This window comes from Caretta caretta, chromosome 7, assembly GCF_965140235.1.
Source record: "Caretta caretta isolate rCarCar2 chromosome 7, rCarCar1.hap1, whole genome shotgun sequence".
Taxonomy (NCBI): domain Eukaryota; kingdom Metazoa; phylum Chordata; order Testudines; family Cheloniidae; genus Caretta; species Caretta caretta.
The window spans coordinates 48,599,082-48,614,184 of record NC_134212.1 but is presented as its reverse complement, the minus strand read 5'-3'; the positions used below and the strand labels follow the sequence as shown (position 1 = coordinate 48,614,184).

Here is a 15,103-nt window from a genome sequence, read left to right as displayed (position 1 = left end):
AAAGCCACTATGGCCGTTCTATTTACGAATCTGTTTATAAACACCTCAGCTTGATGGCTTTCACTTACTACCACAAAACAGATGGCACAAAACACCATATTTTAGAGACATCGATTCAGATCCTGAGGTGGATGTAAGCAGACAGATGTGTCCCCCTCAGGCAAGCCCTATTTCTGGGCACAATTCAGAAGAGTTTTTCCTTGTGTCAGTACAACTGAAGGGGAGAGAGAATCAGGTAAGGCCCCTGAGTAGAACTAGGGGGGTTGCTACATGGGCAGCGACATCTGTATGGGTAAAGCTTGCATGGCAAGTTCACACTATGTTAGCTCTAACATGTCCTGTCTGTCCATTACATACAGAGGCAGTAAGACCAGTTACTAAATCACCCTCCAAAAATAAGACAGCCATTGAACTTTTGGGATCTACAAATAGTTTTATTGAAATTTAACAAAATTAGACAGATGCACTCAAAGGCAGAGGAAGGAGGACCAAAAATATTGTACATGTTTGAATTGGAAACTCCTATCCATTTGCTAGAGGAGCTGTAAGTGTAGTGTTGGTGGGTACAATTCTACACATCCACACTTGAAAGCACAAAGTCGCACAGAAAGAAGTAGTAAAAAAATTGAAAAGAAACCAAGTGTGGTTTTTTTGCTTGCTCCAACAATATAGTGGACATAGATACTATTTACAATTACCTTCACATTTTAAATATCCCTTCAGCAGTTCCCAAGGGTCCTCATCCCGTCTGTGTAGGCTCAAGGGGACCAGCACTACTAGGAAATAGGGTTGGGGGAGAGAAAGGCTGGGATTCTAGAATCCATGCAGATTGACTGCACAGCTTCAACCCCAGTGGGCTAACCAGCCTAGAAAAGAAGTGGGTCAGGAAGAGGGGTAGGAAGCCTGCTGCTTTAGAAGTAGGGTGGAATGAGCCCTTCCTTGGGGGAAGACTCTGACTGGATTGCTCAGGATGTGTGAAGAGAGGGAGTTTCCCAACAGGCTGTCTCAGAGCATTTAAAGGACAGTGAAAATGGGTATAGGTTACCCATGGTGCTTTGCTGAGCAAAAGGTGCCCTGGTAACCTCTCCCTATTCAGAAGCAAGGCAGCCAGTAAAAGAACATGACAGGGCTAAGCTACTATGTTATGGCCAGATGTGAGAGACAGACACTGTACTCTGCACACAGTGGTATGTCTGCACTGTAATTTGATACCACAGCTGGCCTGTGCCAGCTGACTCAGGCTCAGGGGCTATTTAATTGTGGTGTAGACTTTCAGACTCGGACCCCCAGACCTCACAGAGTCCTTGAGCCTGGACCTGAAAGTTAACACTACACTTAAACAGCCCCTTAATCCGAGCCCTGTGAGCCCAAGTCAGCGGACACAGGCCAGCCACAGGGTTTTAATTGCAGTGTAGACATACCCAGTGCCTTTCAGTCTTGGCTGGGTACCTCAAGAGTGTTACTCACTGTGCAGTGGGCAACCCATTCCTGTTCCCAAGTGCAGCAAGGGTTTGCCAAGGTGAAGATGTGCTACACAAACCCCTGTACAAAGGGGAAAGCATGGCTTCCTCTGTGAAAGCCATTCAACAAGCTCTGCCAGATGCACCGTCTCCCGGCCAGCCCTGCTTGCTGCTATGAAACACCATCTCCTTCCAGAGTCAAGCCTTTCATCCCTGCTGCTTGTGGTGTGCAGATGGTTTCTGGGAATCACAGAAGGGGGAGCTCAGCCTACTCAGAAGGACTAACTCCCCTTCCTGCTCCCTCTCTTTTATACTAGTGGAAAGCATCTTGCCTTTCCCTCCATACAGAGTCTTCCCCAAAAGACCTAGCTCACCATTCAGCTCACTGATTTCTGACCAACTCTTGGCATGGAGCTTGTTTAACTAACGGCCGGCTCCACCGGGCACAGCCCATGACACTACCCTAGACCAGCTTGGCATTCAGAACACAGATCTAACCCTGCTGCCCCAAACCTGCCCAGCACAAGGATGAGGTGCCTGTTCCTGAATTTGCAAACACGGGTACCACACCCCACACCAAAGCACATGGGAGGTGATGCCCTACCAACCTTTGCTCCAGGGGACATGTGGGGGGAAATAAGATACTGGCGAGCAGTTCTCATTTCTACAGAAGCCACCTCCCTCCCCATGCACTCTCCTCCATACCAAACATCTCCCCATTTCCCCTGTGCTAGATTCCACCCACCACTCAGGACCTAACCAATACTGCTCTCCACTCAGGAGGAGGCCAGTGGTCTCCTGCAGTCTCTTGCCTCCATCAAGAGAAGCCAGAGGAGGGCTCCCAGCCCCAGTTGTCTCCTACACACACCCCACAAGCAGAAGCAAGAGGGTAGTTTTCAGAGCTAGGTCTCCCCGTATCAGAGCAGGGGTCCAGGGCTGAGTCAGCCTCACATAGCTTGATCCATTTCTTTGTTGGAGATGGTGTCCTCCAGCCAAGCTCAGCCACCAGAGATGTGCCTCTTTCAAGGAGATCTGCAAGCCTTGGTCTGAGATGAACCCAAGTCACCTGCTAGAGAATGGCTGGTGCAAACAAGAGACACTTTAATAGGATTTTTTTTTTTAAGAGCGACTTTTCCAAGTAGGTGGAAGAACAACACTGATCTAGAAGGAAATGCTCAGCATCACAGTGTAAAAGCGCTCTCTGCTGGAGCTATCAAAGCACTCTACCTGTGAAAACTAACTTCCATGCTGGGGGGGGGAAGGGGAGAACCACCTTTGGTCCCTCAGTGCTGTAGTTTCACTCCAACCACTACAGAGAGCGATTGGGGAACAAGGCCGAGTCTGAGTGCGAGCATTGCTATTGCTAACTACCAGACCTCTATCAGAATGGCATACAGCCCCTAGAACTATTCTCAGGGGTGTGGAGAGGGATACAACCAATAGAGACACACGGATACTGCTACAACTTTGCAGCAGCAGCTTAAATTAAACAAACATCGAGGTAGCAAATGTCTGAAGTGCTCAGAAAGTAAATTACATGCTCTGGAAGGGGAAACAAGATGTCTCTAATAAGCTGACTGCTGTGGGAGCCACATCTCGATCCAGTTTTAAAGCTTCACAGGAGTTCTTGGAGGGGTAGATAGTGGTAAGGATCCCTGACATCCTGCTTGTGCACAGCGACTCTGCCCATTCTCATGTCACCCGGAACCGAGAGACCATGACTTCTAGTGTTTGGGATGGGGGTAGTCTCACCCCAGCTCAGCAGCAACCAGCCAGCACTCAATCCTTCAAATGAGGAAGCAGGCATGAAGTGGCAGACGCACCAATGCACAGTTTCAGTACTGCCACCATGAGTCTAGCTGGAAGAGGGAGCTGTCCCAATAGCCAGGTGTTTCTTTATCAAGTTGGGTGGGGAAGAGAGAACCTTCCATTAAAGTGCATTGCATTCCCTCTTGTCCCCATAGGGAGAAAGAAAGAGAGGAATGGGTGCAGTGGAAGAACCCAGGCTTCATATCTCAGGGAGATTTCCAAGACAGGAGGGGGCTAACACCAATTGCTTTAGAGGGTAAAAGCTGACTCTTCATTCCTGCCTTGGCTCTATCACAGCTACACACAGCTGGGGCATGCTGGCGGCACTAGGGCACAACTGATCAACACATGAAAGTTACCCAGAACCACATTCTGAGAGGGACTGAGCCCCAAAATAAATGCTATGGCTAATACAAGAGTTCACACCTCGTACCCCACACTCCAACACACCAGATTCAGGAGAGGGAAGAACGCCACTCAACAGGAGCGCAGCCTGCTCCCGCCAAGGCAGATGCATGCTAATGGGTGGCAAACTAAGCCCTGCTGTGCGAATCCTAACTGCAAAGCTGTGTGGGTTAACATGGGCTGCCAGCCCAGTCACTCAGCTCTGAGGACTGCTGCTGCTTCCAGCAGCGTCCATTGATCTTGCTGCAAAGATCGGACTGTTTGCTCTGCTGGCACTGCACAGCGCCACCACTGGCCAATGGGATTTTCGGAGAGGTCTTAACACCAACAGCTGAGCTGGGGTATCTAGAGCCACTGGAAAGGCTTCTGGGGACGAGACAAACCATATCGCTAAGAAGTACAAAATAACGCTGAGCACGGGAGGGGGCTGTATAAAAGAGGAGACTGAGGTCTGATGCAATGAAATCTGGTCTTCTACCTTCCCGAGAAGCGCTACTCTGTTTCAGTGGGGTTCTCGAGATTAGCTCCACCTCAGACCGCCCCATTTACCCTCCATTCCCAGATCAACCTGGGGCGGCACTGCATAACCAACCTCCCACCCCCCACCCCCAAGGATAAACTACACCACTACTCTTTTATTCATCACCACTTTGTAGGGAAGGGGCATTAGGGGGCTGCCCCTAGCCCCACAGAGGTGAATTAACTGACCTCAACTCTACCTGGGGCAGGTACCTGAGAAGCAGCGATTTTGTTCGGCAAGAGATGCAGGATGGCTCTCCCTTTAAAACCTCAAACACAAGTGTCATGGGCAGTTCAGTGATCCATCCAAACATCTGATGGCAGCCACGAGAAGGATTTCAATCTTCTGACTCAGTCGAGGGTATTGTTAAGCATGTTGCTAAACAAGGTCACATGTCTCGTCTGACTTGTGAAGAGATTCCTAGCCAATTCTATTCCAGGTAACTAGCCAATTCTGCACCACCCCATCTCTTCCTCCTCCTCCAGGAAAGAGGAGCTCCAAAGTCAAGAGTGTGTGCCTCTGTGCTGGCAGTCCATTGTGGTTCAGGAACACAAGGCAGCCTTGTGCGGTTACATTAGGTATGGTAAGGCTGGGCAGGTTGGGTGCACTGACGGCACACAACAGCAGCTCACACTCCCCCCGCAGCTCAGACCTCGCAGATGATAACGGGGAAGTCCACATGAATGCGAGGGTGCTCCAGTTTCACTATACCCTGAAAAAAGAGCAAGGAGGGTAAAAAGGCAGGGGAGACACTGGTCAGAGCAGAGTCTTAAGATAAGGCCTGCAAACAAAGGTCCCATGCTCTGCAAGTCACAGCAGATGGAGACAGACAATAGAGCTTATGTCCCAGTCCAGTTCTTAATGGACAAGAGTTCATTAAACCATCACAACTGAGCTGTTGGTTGACACTCTGAGCACCAGGCAGGCAAAACAGACTGGATGTGCTGCTAGAAGTAGCCCCTAAAAGTCAGACTAAGGTGCTCAGTTCCTACGACACTGAGGAACGACAACAGCATGAGAATGGGGGGGAGGGGCGCGGGGGGGAAGCAGCTCAGCCTGTCGCTGTCCGCATTCCACCTGATCCATGACTAGAAGGTCATCAGCTTCCAGGGCTATTAGTCTGGCACCTTTAATTTAAAAGTCATTTAAAAGACTGGAAAAGAAAGGACTAAGTGACTGAACAGAAGAAAAGATCAAAGACCCTTGTGCACAAGCAAGCTTTCTGTCCAAGGAGTGATAGATACTGTGAATGTAACAAGCATGTGTGTCAACTAAAGCAGAACTCTAAGCCTTATGCATTTAATGTGCTTTGGTGTGAATATTCTTCCATTACAAACACATCAGAAAGCAAAGTAGCTTCAGGGTCGATAGGCAAAGGATGTGTGCGCTAATGGGTTTTATGCTCTGGTTTCACAGAGGGATCAGAACTAGTTTGAACTAGGGCAATCCCCACTAGACATACGAGAGGCTGGGAATATGGTCTAGTGTTTAGACTATGGGAAGAGAAGTCACTTCACCCTTTATGCTTACATTTCTTCACCTGCAGTACGGTGACAATGCTTCTTTGAAATGAACTGGTTAGTTTGTGTTTGCAAGGCTTCTGGATGGCCAGAACTATAAGGTGCTAGCCAAGGACAAAGGCCTATTGCAAGGATGACAAAAACTGAGAAAGTTTTATTACATTTAATAAAAGATCTGTATTTTCTGGAGAACAACCACAGGTTTTGCAGGAGACTAACACAAAAAAAAGGAACTAGGGAATGTCTTGACCTGTGGCCTCCCAGTTAATGGGCCTTGCTTGGTTCATGACAACGTGGACAAGTTTGTCACATGGCAGCTGCTGCTAGAAAGCGGCACCAGCTCATATGGGTGCCTGGGTATAGCGTGAATGCAACAAATGTATTTTGCAAAATAAACAAGACCTTCATAACTACATACAAAAGCCTTGGAATAGATGAGAATTCCTGTGGCCACTACTAGAAAGCCACAGCTAGGCGGAGTTTATTTTTAGCGCTCATGAAAGGTGCCAGCCCAACAGTCCTGGAGAATGAGGTCCCCTGTCCATAAAACAAATAAAGCATAGGTAGTGGTGGTAGAAACTGCATACTGTCTCTGTGTCTCACTCCACCGTCCAAATGGATCCCCTCAAGGAGCAAACGGGGAGCTTGCTTCCCACAGCCCATTCAGTCTCTCTCCTGAGAATGCCAATAATGGCGTCAATTAGTGGCAACTGTGCAATATGGACAGCTGCCCACTAGAAGCTGGACTGAGACCCCAGCCCCCCCCCCAACTCATCTCATAGTAGCCACTGAACTGCTGTCAGATGGCGACAACACACCCATTTTCACTGACCTAGAGACAGTACTGCTGTGTTTGCATGAAGTCTGCTCTACCCTAACATCTGCTTCAGCACTTCTCAATTTTAAACCCCTGAAAACTAGTCAAATCACAACCAATACCCCACATTTAGAACCTCTGGTCCCCGGTCCCTTCCTATATCTGACTCTTCCCCTCCACCCCCTTATTTATTCTTTTGTTTGATTTTAGAACGGTTTGTTATATTGTTCCTTTTACAGTTTATAATAAAAGATAACTTCAAGGACTTGAGCGGAGGGTTTGAAAATGAAGGGGTTTTATATCAATGCTGAGTGTTGATACTGTAAATCACAGAACAGGGAGTCAATGTTCATTTTTAAGGTCAGACTGTTGGCTTCAGAAAGCAGGAACTTCCTGACACAAGTGTATCATGCTAATTGGCTTCCCTGACCTCACTCTGCTGGTTCACTAAGTCACAGTTTGGATTTTGTTCCAGACTGGCACCATCAAGTGGCTCTATGGGGCATACCAATGTCAGAGCTTCCTTGGTGTTTGCTGTCTGGAAACTAGTGTTTAAAACGGTCAAGTTACTTAGTATTTGTTTCTCTCACCCCGTCAGTGAGAGATAGGGGGTTGAGCCATGCACTTAATCATGCAGGATTTTCAGAACACCCCCATACGTAGGTGCCCTCTACTCAATCTTATTTCTGCTTCAGAACAAGGAGGCCTGGACACAAGGGTGGGGGTGGAATACCTACCCTTCCCTTCGGGAGCGTTGAGCAGAAAAAGAAATCTGGGCAAAAGGTTTCCATGTAATTTGAAAGCCATTGTCCCATAGGCATATCTAGTCAGGATTGCAGTGAGCTACCACTAGACTTCCAGGGGATGAGCCCTAGCACAAATTCCAGGTGCTCCATTGGTAAGAGATCACAAAGGAACCCGGGCGTCCTGCACAGCACGTTAATACATTACCGGTCGAGTCCCCACAAGGGTCGCTTTTGTTTCTGAGCGTGTTACCTGAGATATCAGGTTCTTGTGGATCCTTTTAAGTTTGGCGCACTGTGACGTTTCACTCCATATTCTTTATGAAAATATGCTTATGATATGATTGACATAACAGATGCACTTTATGTAAGATGGGTCTTGTAAGATCTCTTTGGAAAGGTTAAAATTTACTTAATGTGATTATCCAATTTGAAAGCCTACATCATTTCTGTATCTGAAGTTAGGAATATTGACAATGTATCTGTATTTCAACTACGTTACTTTGGGTGACGCCCTCTGCTAACACTTCAGGTACAACAATGGAAAAGCCAGACTGGGCTGATGACCCATCAGCAAGGAAAATGGACTGTGAAAAGGCTTGGCCTTCCTGAGGATGCTCCATATTGCCACTGACTCATGGACTCTGTGATACTACACAGTCAGGTGGTCTTGTCACCTGATACTAAACATTACCTGGGACTTCTTTTAATATTCCACTGGAAGGAAAGGGGGGGGGGGGGGTCAAGTTTGGGAAACAAAGAATTCACGCCTTATGTAAACCCTATTTAAGGGTGGAGAGAAAGGAAAATGGGACTCCTCTCCATGGCCTGTCTGCCCAAGAAGACTGCTAAAGCCACCTGAAGGGAAGGAGTCCAGACTTAGGAAGGGGTCCAGTCTGAAGAGAAATATAACTGGATCTCTGAACCACAGAAACTTTGCAACCTGCCTAAAACAACATTTAGGGTAAGAAATTGCATTTTGTAACCTGTTTCTTAAGTATATTGAGCCCAGATTGCGTATTTTGTTTTATTTGGTCAGTAATCTGCTTTGTTCTGTCTGTTATCTCTTACATTCACTTAAAATTCACCTTTTGTAGTTAAACTTATTTCTTGTTTATAATATAACCCACTTTATGTAATTTCTAACTGGGGGGGGGCAAGAAGTTGTGCATATCTCCCTCCACATTGAGGGAGGGGGAGCATTTCATAAAACCTTTAGTGCCCACTCCCTTTAAAGGGTACAAACCCAGAGTGTTGGGGTACGCCTCTAAGGCTAAATCTTTCCAGAGGAGATCTCTGTCTCTCTGTGCAGCTGGGTGTGGCCCTGCCTGTGTGCTTGATTGGAAGAGGCCTGTGAGCAAGGCCAGGTAAAGGGAACCCAGGCTGGCAGAATAGGCTGATTCAGTGGCATCCCAGCACATCAGTTGACACTTCAAAGGGCCCAAACCTGTCACAGTAGGGTCACTTTTGTTTCTGAGCACGTTACCTGAGGTATCAGGTTCTTGTGGATCCTTTTCAGTTTGGCGCGCTTCCTCCCATTCTTGGTGACAATTGTCTCCTCATAGAATTCATGGGCGAGATCCCCATCCTCATCATAATACATGGAGCTGCAGAGGAATGAGGAGAGGAGCACATAAGAGACTGGGAGGACTGGCCATCAATGATCCCTACCCAAACATTTTGGGAAGAGGGCAGCAGTAGGCTGGCAGACATCAGCTGTTTTGGACATTACACACTGGAGAGGGCTGGGCACCATGGGACTGGAAAATGCGATATGGAACCTGTCAGCTTGGGTCAGCAGCCAAGAGTCATTTCCATCTGACAGCTGTTCAGCAGCTGTGAAACAAGGAGTTGGCCTCAGTGCAGTATCTAGCAGGACAGAAATCTGCATCATAAAGCCACTCAGCAACTGGCATTAAATACATACAGTACTCAGATTTCAATGGAAGTGCCAGCAGCTGCTGTGTAGGCAGATCAGCCCACCCCGAGGTTGCACAGTCAGGCTCAGTGGAGTGGTAAGGGACTAAATGGACCATGAAGATTGCAGTCCCTCCATCACAAGGGCCTGGCCAAACCAGGGCTGAGATGGGAGAGAGAAGAAGATGGAGCTACTGCTCCCATTCTGTATACAGAGATAAGGTTTGCTATCAACTCACACAGCCGGAAAGTTGGTTTTGTACAGAAGCAATTATAAGCAGTTAAACACAGACCAATGGAGCCATGGTAAATCAGTACCAAGCACGCTTCCCAGCTCTGATTCCATGCCCACACTGGCGGATCTGTGGCACTCAAGGGTACAACAGCCACCAGAACAGTTTGACTCTTGGACAAACAAGCTCAAGTTGTTGCCAAGCTAGACAGCTATTCAGCACAAAGGGTACAAGGCCATTTTTAACTACAAGATCAAGTCTTACGTTCACTGCTCAAACACACCTAGTTTTAAGTTAAAAGAGAGCACACTTGGATCAGGCATGAAATAGGAACTATGAACTAAGCTCACTAAATGGGGACCCTGCAGTTCAAGAGCACTCTCTCCTACCCCAAGAGAGACTGCTGCAGTTAAAGGGGAAAATAAGTCATTAGATGACTTCAGGATTTCTTGTGGCAAGAGGGGAATTCAGTCTGATCTATTCAGTGCCTGGCTTATCTGCTAGCAATGGAGCTAATCAAGGCTCACAGATGGTGAGTTTTGTGATGTAAACACTTCTTCACTAGGATCCAAAGTGAGATGACAGTTTATTTCACAGGAATCAAAATCATCAGGTGATAACCAACTTGGGTCACTACTAACGGATCTATATCAGAACCCGTGACCTGGTGGTAAAAGGCCCCAGAATCAACTCGGCTATTAACTTCCCCCTTGTCCCAGTTTATGATATGTTTGAACACCCAGTTCCCTTTCTCTATGGGACTGAACCAATTTTACCACATAGCACTAAGACTGCACTAATGTAAACACCACAGCTCCATGCACACACAGATACTGAGTGTACCAAGATTTGTACAGCTGACTCACATGTACCTGAAGTCCTCCAATGACACAAACGACAGCTACAGCACTGACATTCCCCTTGCTACACCATCCAAAGCTACCCTATCCTTGAAATGAACATAAGATACAAAAGCAATATACTGGTACCTCTAAAGAAGCCACACAATTCTTCAAAACAGTGGTGGGATAAGAGAGTAGCACAGCTTCCTTTCTGGACAGAAGCCACATATAAACAAAAAATAAAAGCCCAACTGCAGCCTTTTGGATTGCTGTTGAATTTCCCTGTTTCCACACATTGCAAATCCTGCACCTCCCGACTGGCTTGTAGGTATAAAGAAAGAGACACACAAGCTACCGATTTAGGCTAGACTAAAGAGGAGTATTGAGACTATGCCAATTCGCAGATAAACATCAGTTATTACACCTTCCTTTATATCCAAGGAAGAGGGGTAGAATTTCAGCTAACTACAGGCAACAGTTTGCCAGGTATGCCATTTGATTCAGGTGCACCTGATGACTCTCCTGTCAAGAAAGGAGGTACACCAGTATGCCAACAGCTAATTAGGAGGAAATGAACCCAAGGCAAAAGTCAAGGATTTTGGCACAATATTAATCACATAATTTAAGAACTGGCAAAGAAACAACTTTGTGGTGCCCATAGCTCTGACGGAGGCAATCCATTTCAACCCAGTCACTAAGATAAAGGCTTTAGTTGCAGCTCTACATTTACTTCCCGCTCAGCTAACAGTCTGCTAGCTCCCAGATAGGACTCTGCCCCTGCCAGATTTTGTCCACAGAAGAATACAAAGATCAGGCAGGTACAGTCTGCTTCCAAGTTCTTGACAAAAGACTTGAGGCTTTTCCAGAGGTGAAAAGCCTCAAACAGCTACTGATGGGAAATAACTCCAGACACAGTGATCAGTAAAAAGTACTAACAGGAGCCTCAATCTAAACAGGTGATAGGGCTTGCCCTGCCCCAATGCACAAAGCTTAGTTGGCAGGCAATCAGCAAGATCCCATGTCTTTGCCTCACTAGGTACAGTCTGTGCTTCTCACTGAAGGAGTAGCTGCTACTGAACACCACTGACTTTGCACATCTAAGTGACTGTACCCTGGTACCTCTACAATTGGGGGGCTATTCCTCACCCCAACTGTGACACCTCATAAGGCAGGAAGCACAGTTCTTCTTGGGCCCCTCACTGTGACCTTGACACAGCTGGGTCACTGGACTCAGTCATTCATTCTTCCTCCCCAAAGGTAAAGTCCCCATCTCCTTGGCCCGACAGTTCTATCTCCTTAAAAAACACATATGAATAAGAGCTGCAATTAGATGCACTATCTATTTTTAAATAAAAAGGAGACAAATCAAAAGAAATTATATACTCTTATCTGTGCACAGATGCCACAGAGGGGAGCTACGTTACCATGCATTGGGAAACATAAGTTCCAAAGCTTAGTGTGAGAAACTACATTCAGAGCTTTTTGTTTTGCCCCTCCCCATTCTTGCCAAGAGCCCTGGGAAGAGTAACATTTCTGTCTTCCCAGAGCTCAGCACCCTCACCCTTTATAGTGAATGCCCCTTATAGGCAAATCCATCCTCCTCCCAGCCTACTACGTAGGGCTTCAGGGTGCAAACTGTACCCTCTAATCACTAAAAAATGATTCTGTATCCAAACTGTACCCTCTAATCACTAAAAAAGTGTGTAACTTTAACTAAGACTCTGCAGTCAACCCTAGAGAGGCACCACAGAGAATATTCCATGGATAGGAACATATGGACCAGCGGTACTTGCAAGTGCCAGGTGTCACTGGGCACTATAAGGCTCCAGCTAAGGCTGCTCAGGGGCACAATGGTGCCCGTCTAGGCCTCAGATTTTCCAGGATGTGACAGTTTATTCAGATGTCACAGCTCTTTGATGCAGACCCCAGGATCCAACATACCCACCAGGACACCGCAAGGGCCACTTTACAGCAGAAGAAACTCATCTGAATGTGGCCTGGAAGTGAGAAAGGCATCATGCAGGGGGTCAGAAGATCCTGCCTCTTTGCCAGACTGTGCTATCCTATAGCGAACGAGATGTGCAGCCCCCAGCCACCGCCTACCCCAGAGCAACTCGCTCCCTCCAATTCTGACAACTTCCTGCCCCATGGGAACCTGCTGGCTGCCACCTGCTGCACGGGAGCCCAAACCATTACACCCCCAACTCCCACAGCAACACACCCCAGAGAAACGAGACCCCCCATCCCATGGGAGCCCACCCCATAGCAACCCACTCCCTGCCCCATGGAAAGAGGTCCCCCTGCCTATGGGAGCCCATTCCAACAGCCAACCCCCCAACCAATGGGAGCCAGCCCCATAGCAACCCACCCCCTGCCCTATGGAAACCAGGCGCCCGCCCCGCCCTTACCCGCGGCGGGTGAAGACGAAGGGGGTGGCGCTACGGCAGCCGCGCGCCCGGGCAAGGGCCTGCTCCCCGCCGGGGCCAGCGGCGCCACCCGGCCCGGGGGAGGCGAAGGGCCAGAGGCCGCGGGCCTTGGAGCCGCTGGCACCCATACTCAGGGCGGGAGCATGGCCCCGGCAGGCAGGAGCCACCCGGCGCCTTCGCGGAGCCCAGCAACGGAGAGACCCCACCCCGATCCGCCCTACGACACTTCCGGCCGCGCGGGGCGCCCGCCTCACGTGATCGGCGGGCGGGGAGAGTGCGAGGAGCAGCGCTACAATGTGAGACTCCTCCCCCTCACGTGACGCGGCGGGTTGGGGTCGGAGTTAATAGGCTCGAGTCCCGGTTCCCGACCCCGCCTCTTCCCGGCATACACAGCTCCCACCTGCCCTCCCGCAGCCTCCACCCCGCCCTCTTCACACACAGCTCCCACCCCCTCCCTCTGCCCCCACCCCCCCTCACACACAGCCGCCGTCCCGCTCCGGCTGCCCCCACCCCCCCTCACACACAGCCCCGGTCCCGCTGCCCCCACCCCCCCTCACACACAGCCCCCACCCCCTCCCTCTGCCCTCACCCCGCCCCCTTCACTCACAGCCCCCACCCCCCTCCCCTCACAGCCCCCACCCCGCCCCCTTCACACACAGTCCCATCCCCCTCCCGCTGCCCTCACCCCGCCCGCTTCACTCACAGCCCTCGTCCCCCTCCCGCAGCCTCCACCCCGCGCCCTTCACACACAGCCCCTGCCCCCCTCTCGCTGCCCCCACTCCCTCCCGCTGCTCCCACCCTGCCCCTTCACACACAGCTCCCACCCCCCTTCTGCAGCCTTCACCCTGCTCCCTTCACACACAGCCCCCGCCCCCCTCCCGCTCCCTCATACACAGCCCCCATCCCCCTTCACTCAGAGCCCCCATCCCCCTCCCGCTGCCCCCACCCCGCCCCCTTCACGCACAGCCCCAGTCCCCCTCCCTCTGCCCTCACCCCGCCCCCTTCACTCACAGCCCCCACCCCCCTCCCACAGCCTCCACCCCGCCCCCTTCACACACAGTCCCATCCCCCTCCCGCTGCCCTCACCCCGCCCCCTTCACTCACAGCCCCTATCCCCCTCCCGCTGCCCCCACCCCTTCTGTCTGCCCCCACCCCGCCCGCTTCACTCACAGCCCCTGTCCCCCTCCTGCTGCCCCCACCCCTCCCCTTCACACACAGCCCCCGTCCCCCTCCCGCTGCCTCTACCACGCCCCTTCACACACAGCCCCCGTCCCCCTCCCGCTGCCCCCACCCCGCCCCCTTCACACACAGCCCCCGTCCCCCTCCCGCAGCCTCCACCCCGCCCCTTCACACACAGCCTCCGGCCCCCTCCTGCTGCCTCCACCCCGCCCCTTCACACACAGCCTCCGGCCCCCTCCTGCTGCCTCCACCCCGCCCCGGGTCACACACAACCCCCCCCCCCACACACACAGACACACAGTCTCTGTCCTCCCGCACCTCCTTGGTGCACGCAGTTCCTGCTCTTCCTCCACTGCCCGTTTCCCCCACTCCCAAGCACACACAGCCTCTTCCCCTCCCCCTTCCCAGGCATATGCTCCCCAGGGCAAGGGCTGACTGGGTGCAGGGGTGCTAGGGGAGGGGGAGAGTGTAGAGCGTTCAGTGGCAGGGCACATCTGCCTCCTAGCATGACTCAGCGGCACCTGCCACCAGGCTGGCACCTGGGCTTCTCAGCCCAGTGGGGCATTGTCCCTGGCGGGTGAGCTTTCCCAGCTGTGGTGAGTGCTGGGGAGAGCAGGAGGGCATCTCCCCTGCTCTGGTACCTGTACCCCTTATGGTGCCTTTCAGACACACAGCCAGGCCCTGCTAGAAGTCCTCACCTCCAGGCCTTATGTTTAGTCTCTTGTTCTCCCAGGGCCAGAAGCTAGGATGGGCAGGCAGAGCAGGAGTCAGGGCGGGGAAGCAGCTCTGTGGAACTGGCATGTTGGTGCCTGGGTTTCTCCTCCATTCTGCTCCAGCAGCAAATCTAGCTGGCTGGTAGCATGTGTCCGAAAGATTCCTCCACCCACTGGCACTGCCTGTCTTGTGGCCAACAGTGCCGAGGCCTTCCATGCCGTGCTCAGGAATCCAGCCTGGGCTGGCAGCAGGGTGGCACCCACCCAGCCCTCCACAGCTACATGGGCTCTGCAGGCCGGACAGGGACAGGGGGCTTGTCCCCAGGCTGAGCAGCCGGTGCAGGGAGTAGAATGGGTTTAGGGTAAGGGTTGAAGTAGGGAACTCCTTCCCAGGAGGCAGATTACACAGCCCCTGCTCTCTCCTGACTATGGCTAATGTCAATCCACAGCACACTGTCTATTATTGTCATCAAACCGCCGGGAAAAGTTCATCCCATTGACCCTCCTGCCCCAGCCTTG

At 50.9% G+C, this 15,103-nt stretch overlaps 1 protein-coding gene across 1 annotated transcript; it reads right to left on the bottom strand.

Annotated features, from left to right (window-relative positions):
• Positions 1–413: 413 nt before the first annotated feature.
• On the bottom strand, positions 414–13,057 carry TUSC2 (tumor suppressor 2, mitochondrial calcium regulator). The gene is made up of 3 exons (XM_048859343.2): positions 12,675–13,057; positions 8,761–8,881; positions 414–4,906 (listed from the first exon to the last, which is right to left on the bottom strand). Exons 1-3 carry the CDS (start codon positions 12,818–12,820, stop codon positions 4,841–4,843), a joined length of 333 nt encoding a protein of 110 aa, XP_048715300.1. The 5' UTR covers positions 12,821–13,057; the 3' UTR covers positions 414–4,840.
• Between the last annotated feature and the right edge of the window lie 2,046 nt (positions 13,058–15,103).

What these genes read in the sequence shown, in the direction of transcription:
- TUSC2 (XM_048859343.2), bottom strand. Translation starts at nt 12,820, where the DNA reads ATGGGTGCCAGCGGCTCCAAGGCCCGCGGCCTCTGGCCCTTCGCCTCC. An exon ending in TTCGTCTTCACCCGCCGCGG is followed by an intron (nt 8,882 to 12,674) that starts GTAAGGGCGGGG and finishes ATTCCTCTGCAG; the next exon opens with CTCCATGTATTATGATGAGG. An exon ending in ACAAGAACCTGATACCTCAG is followed by an intron (nt 4,907 to 8,760) that starts GTAACGTGCTCA and finishes CTCTTTTTTCAG; the next exon opens with GGTATAGTGAAACTGGAGCA.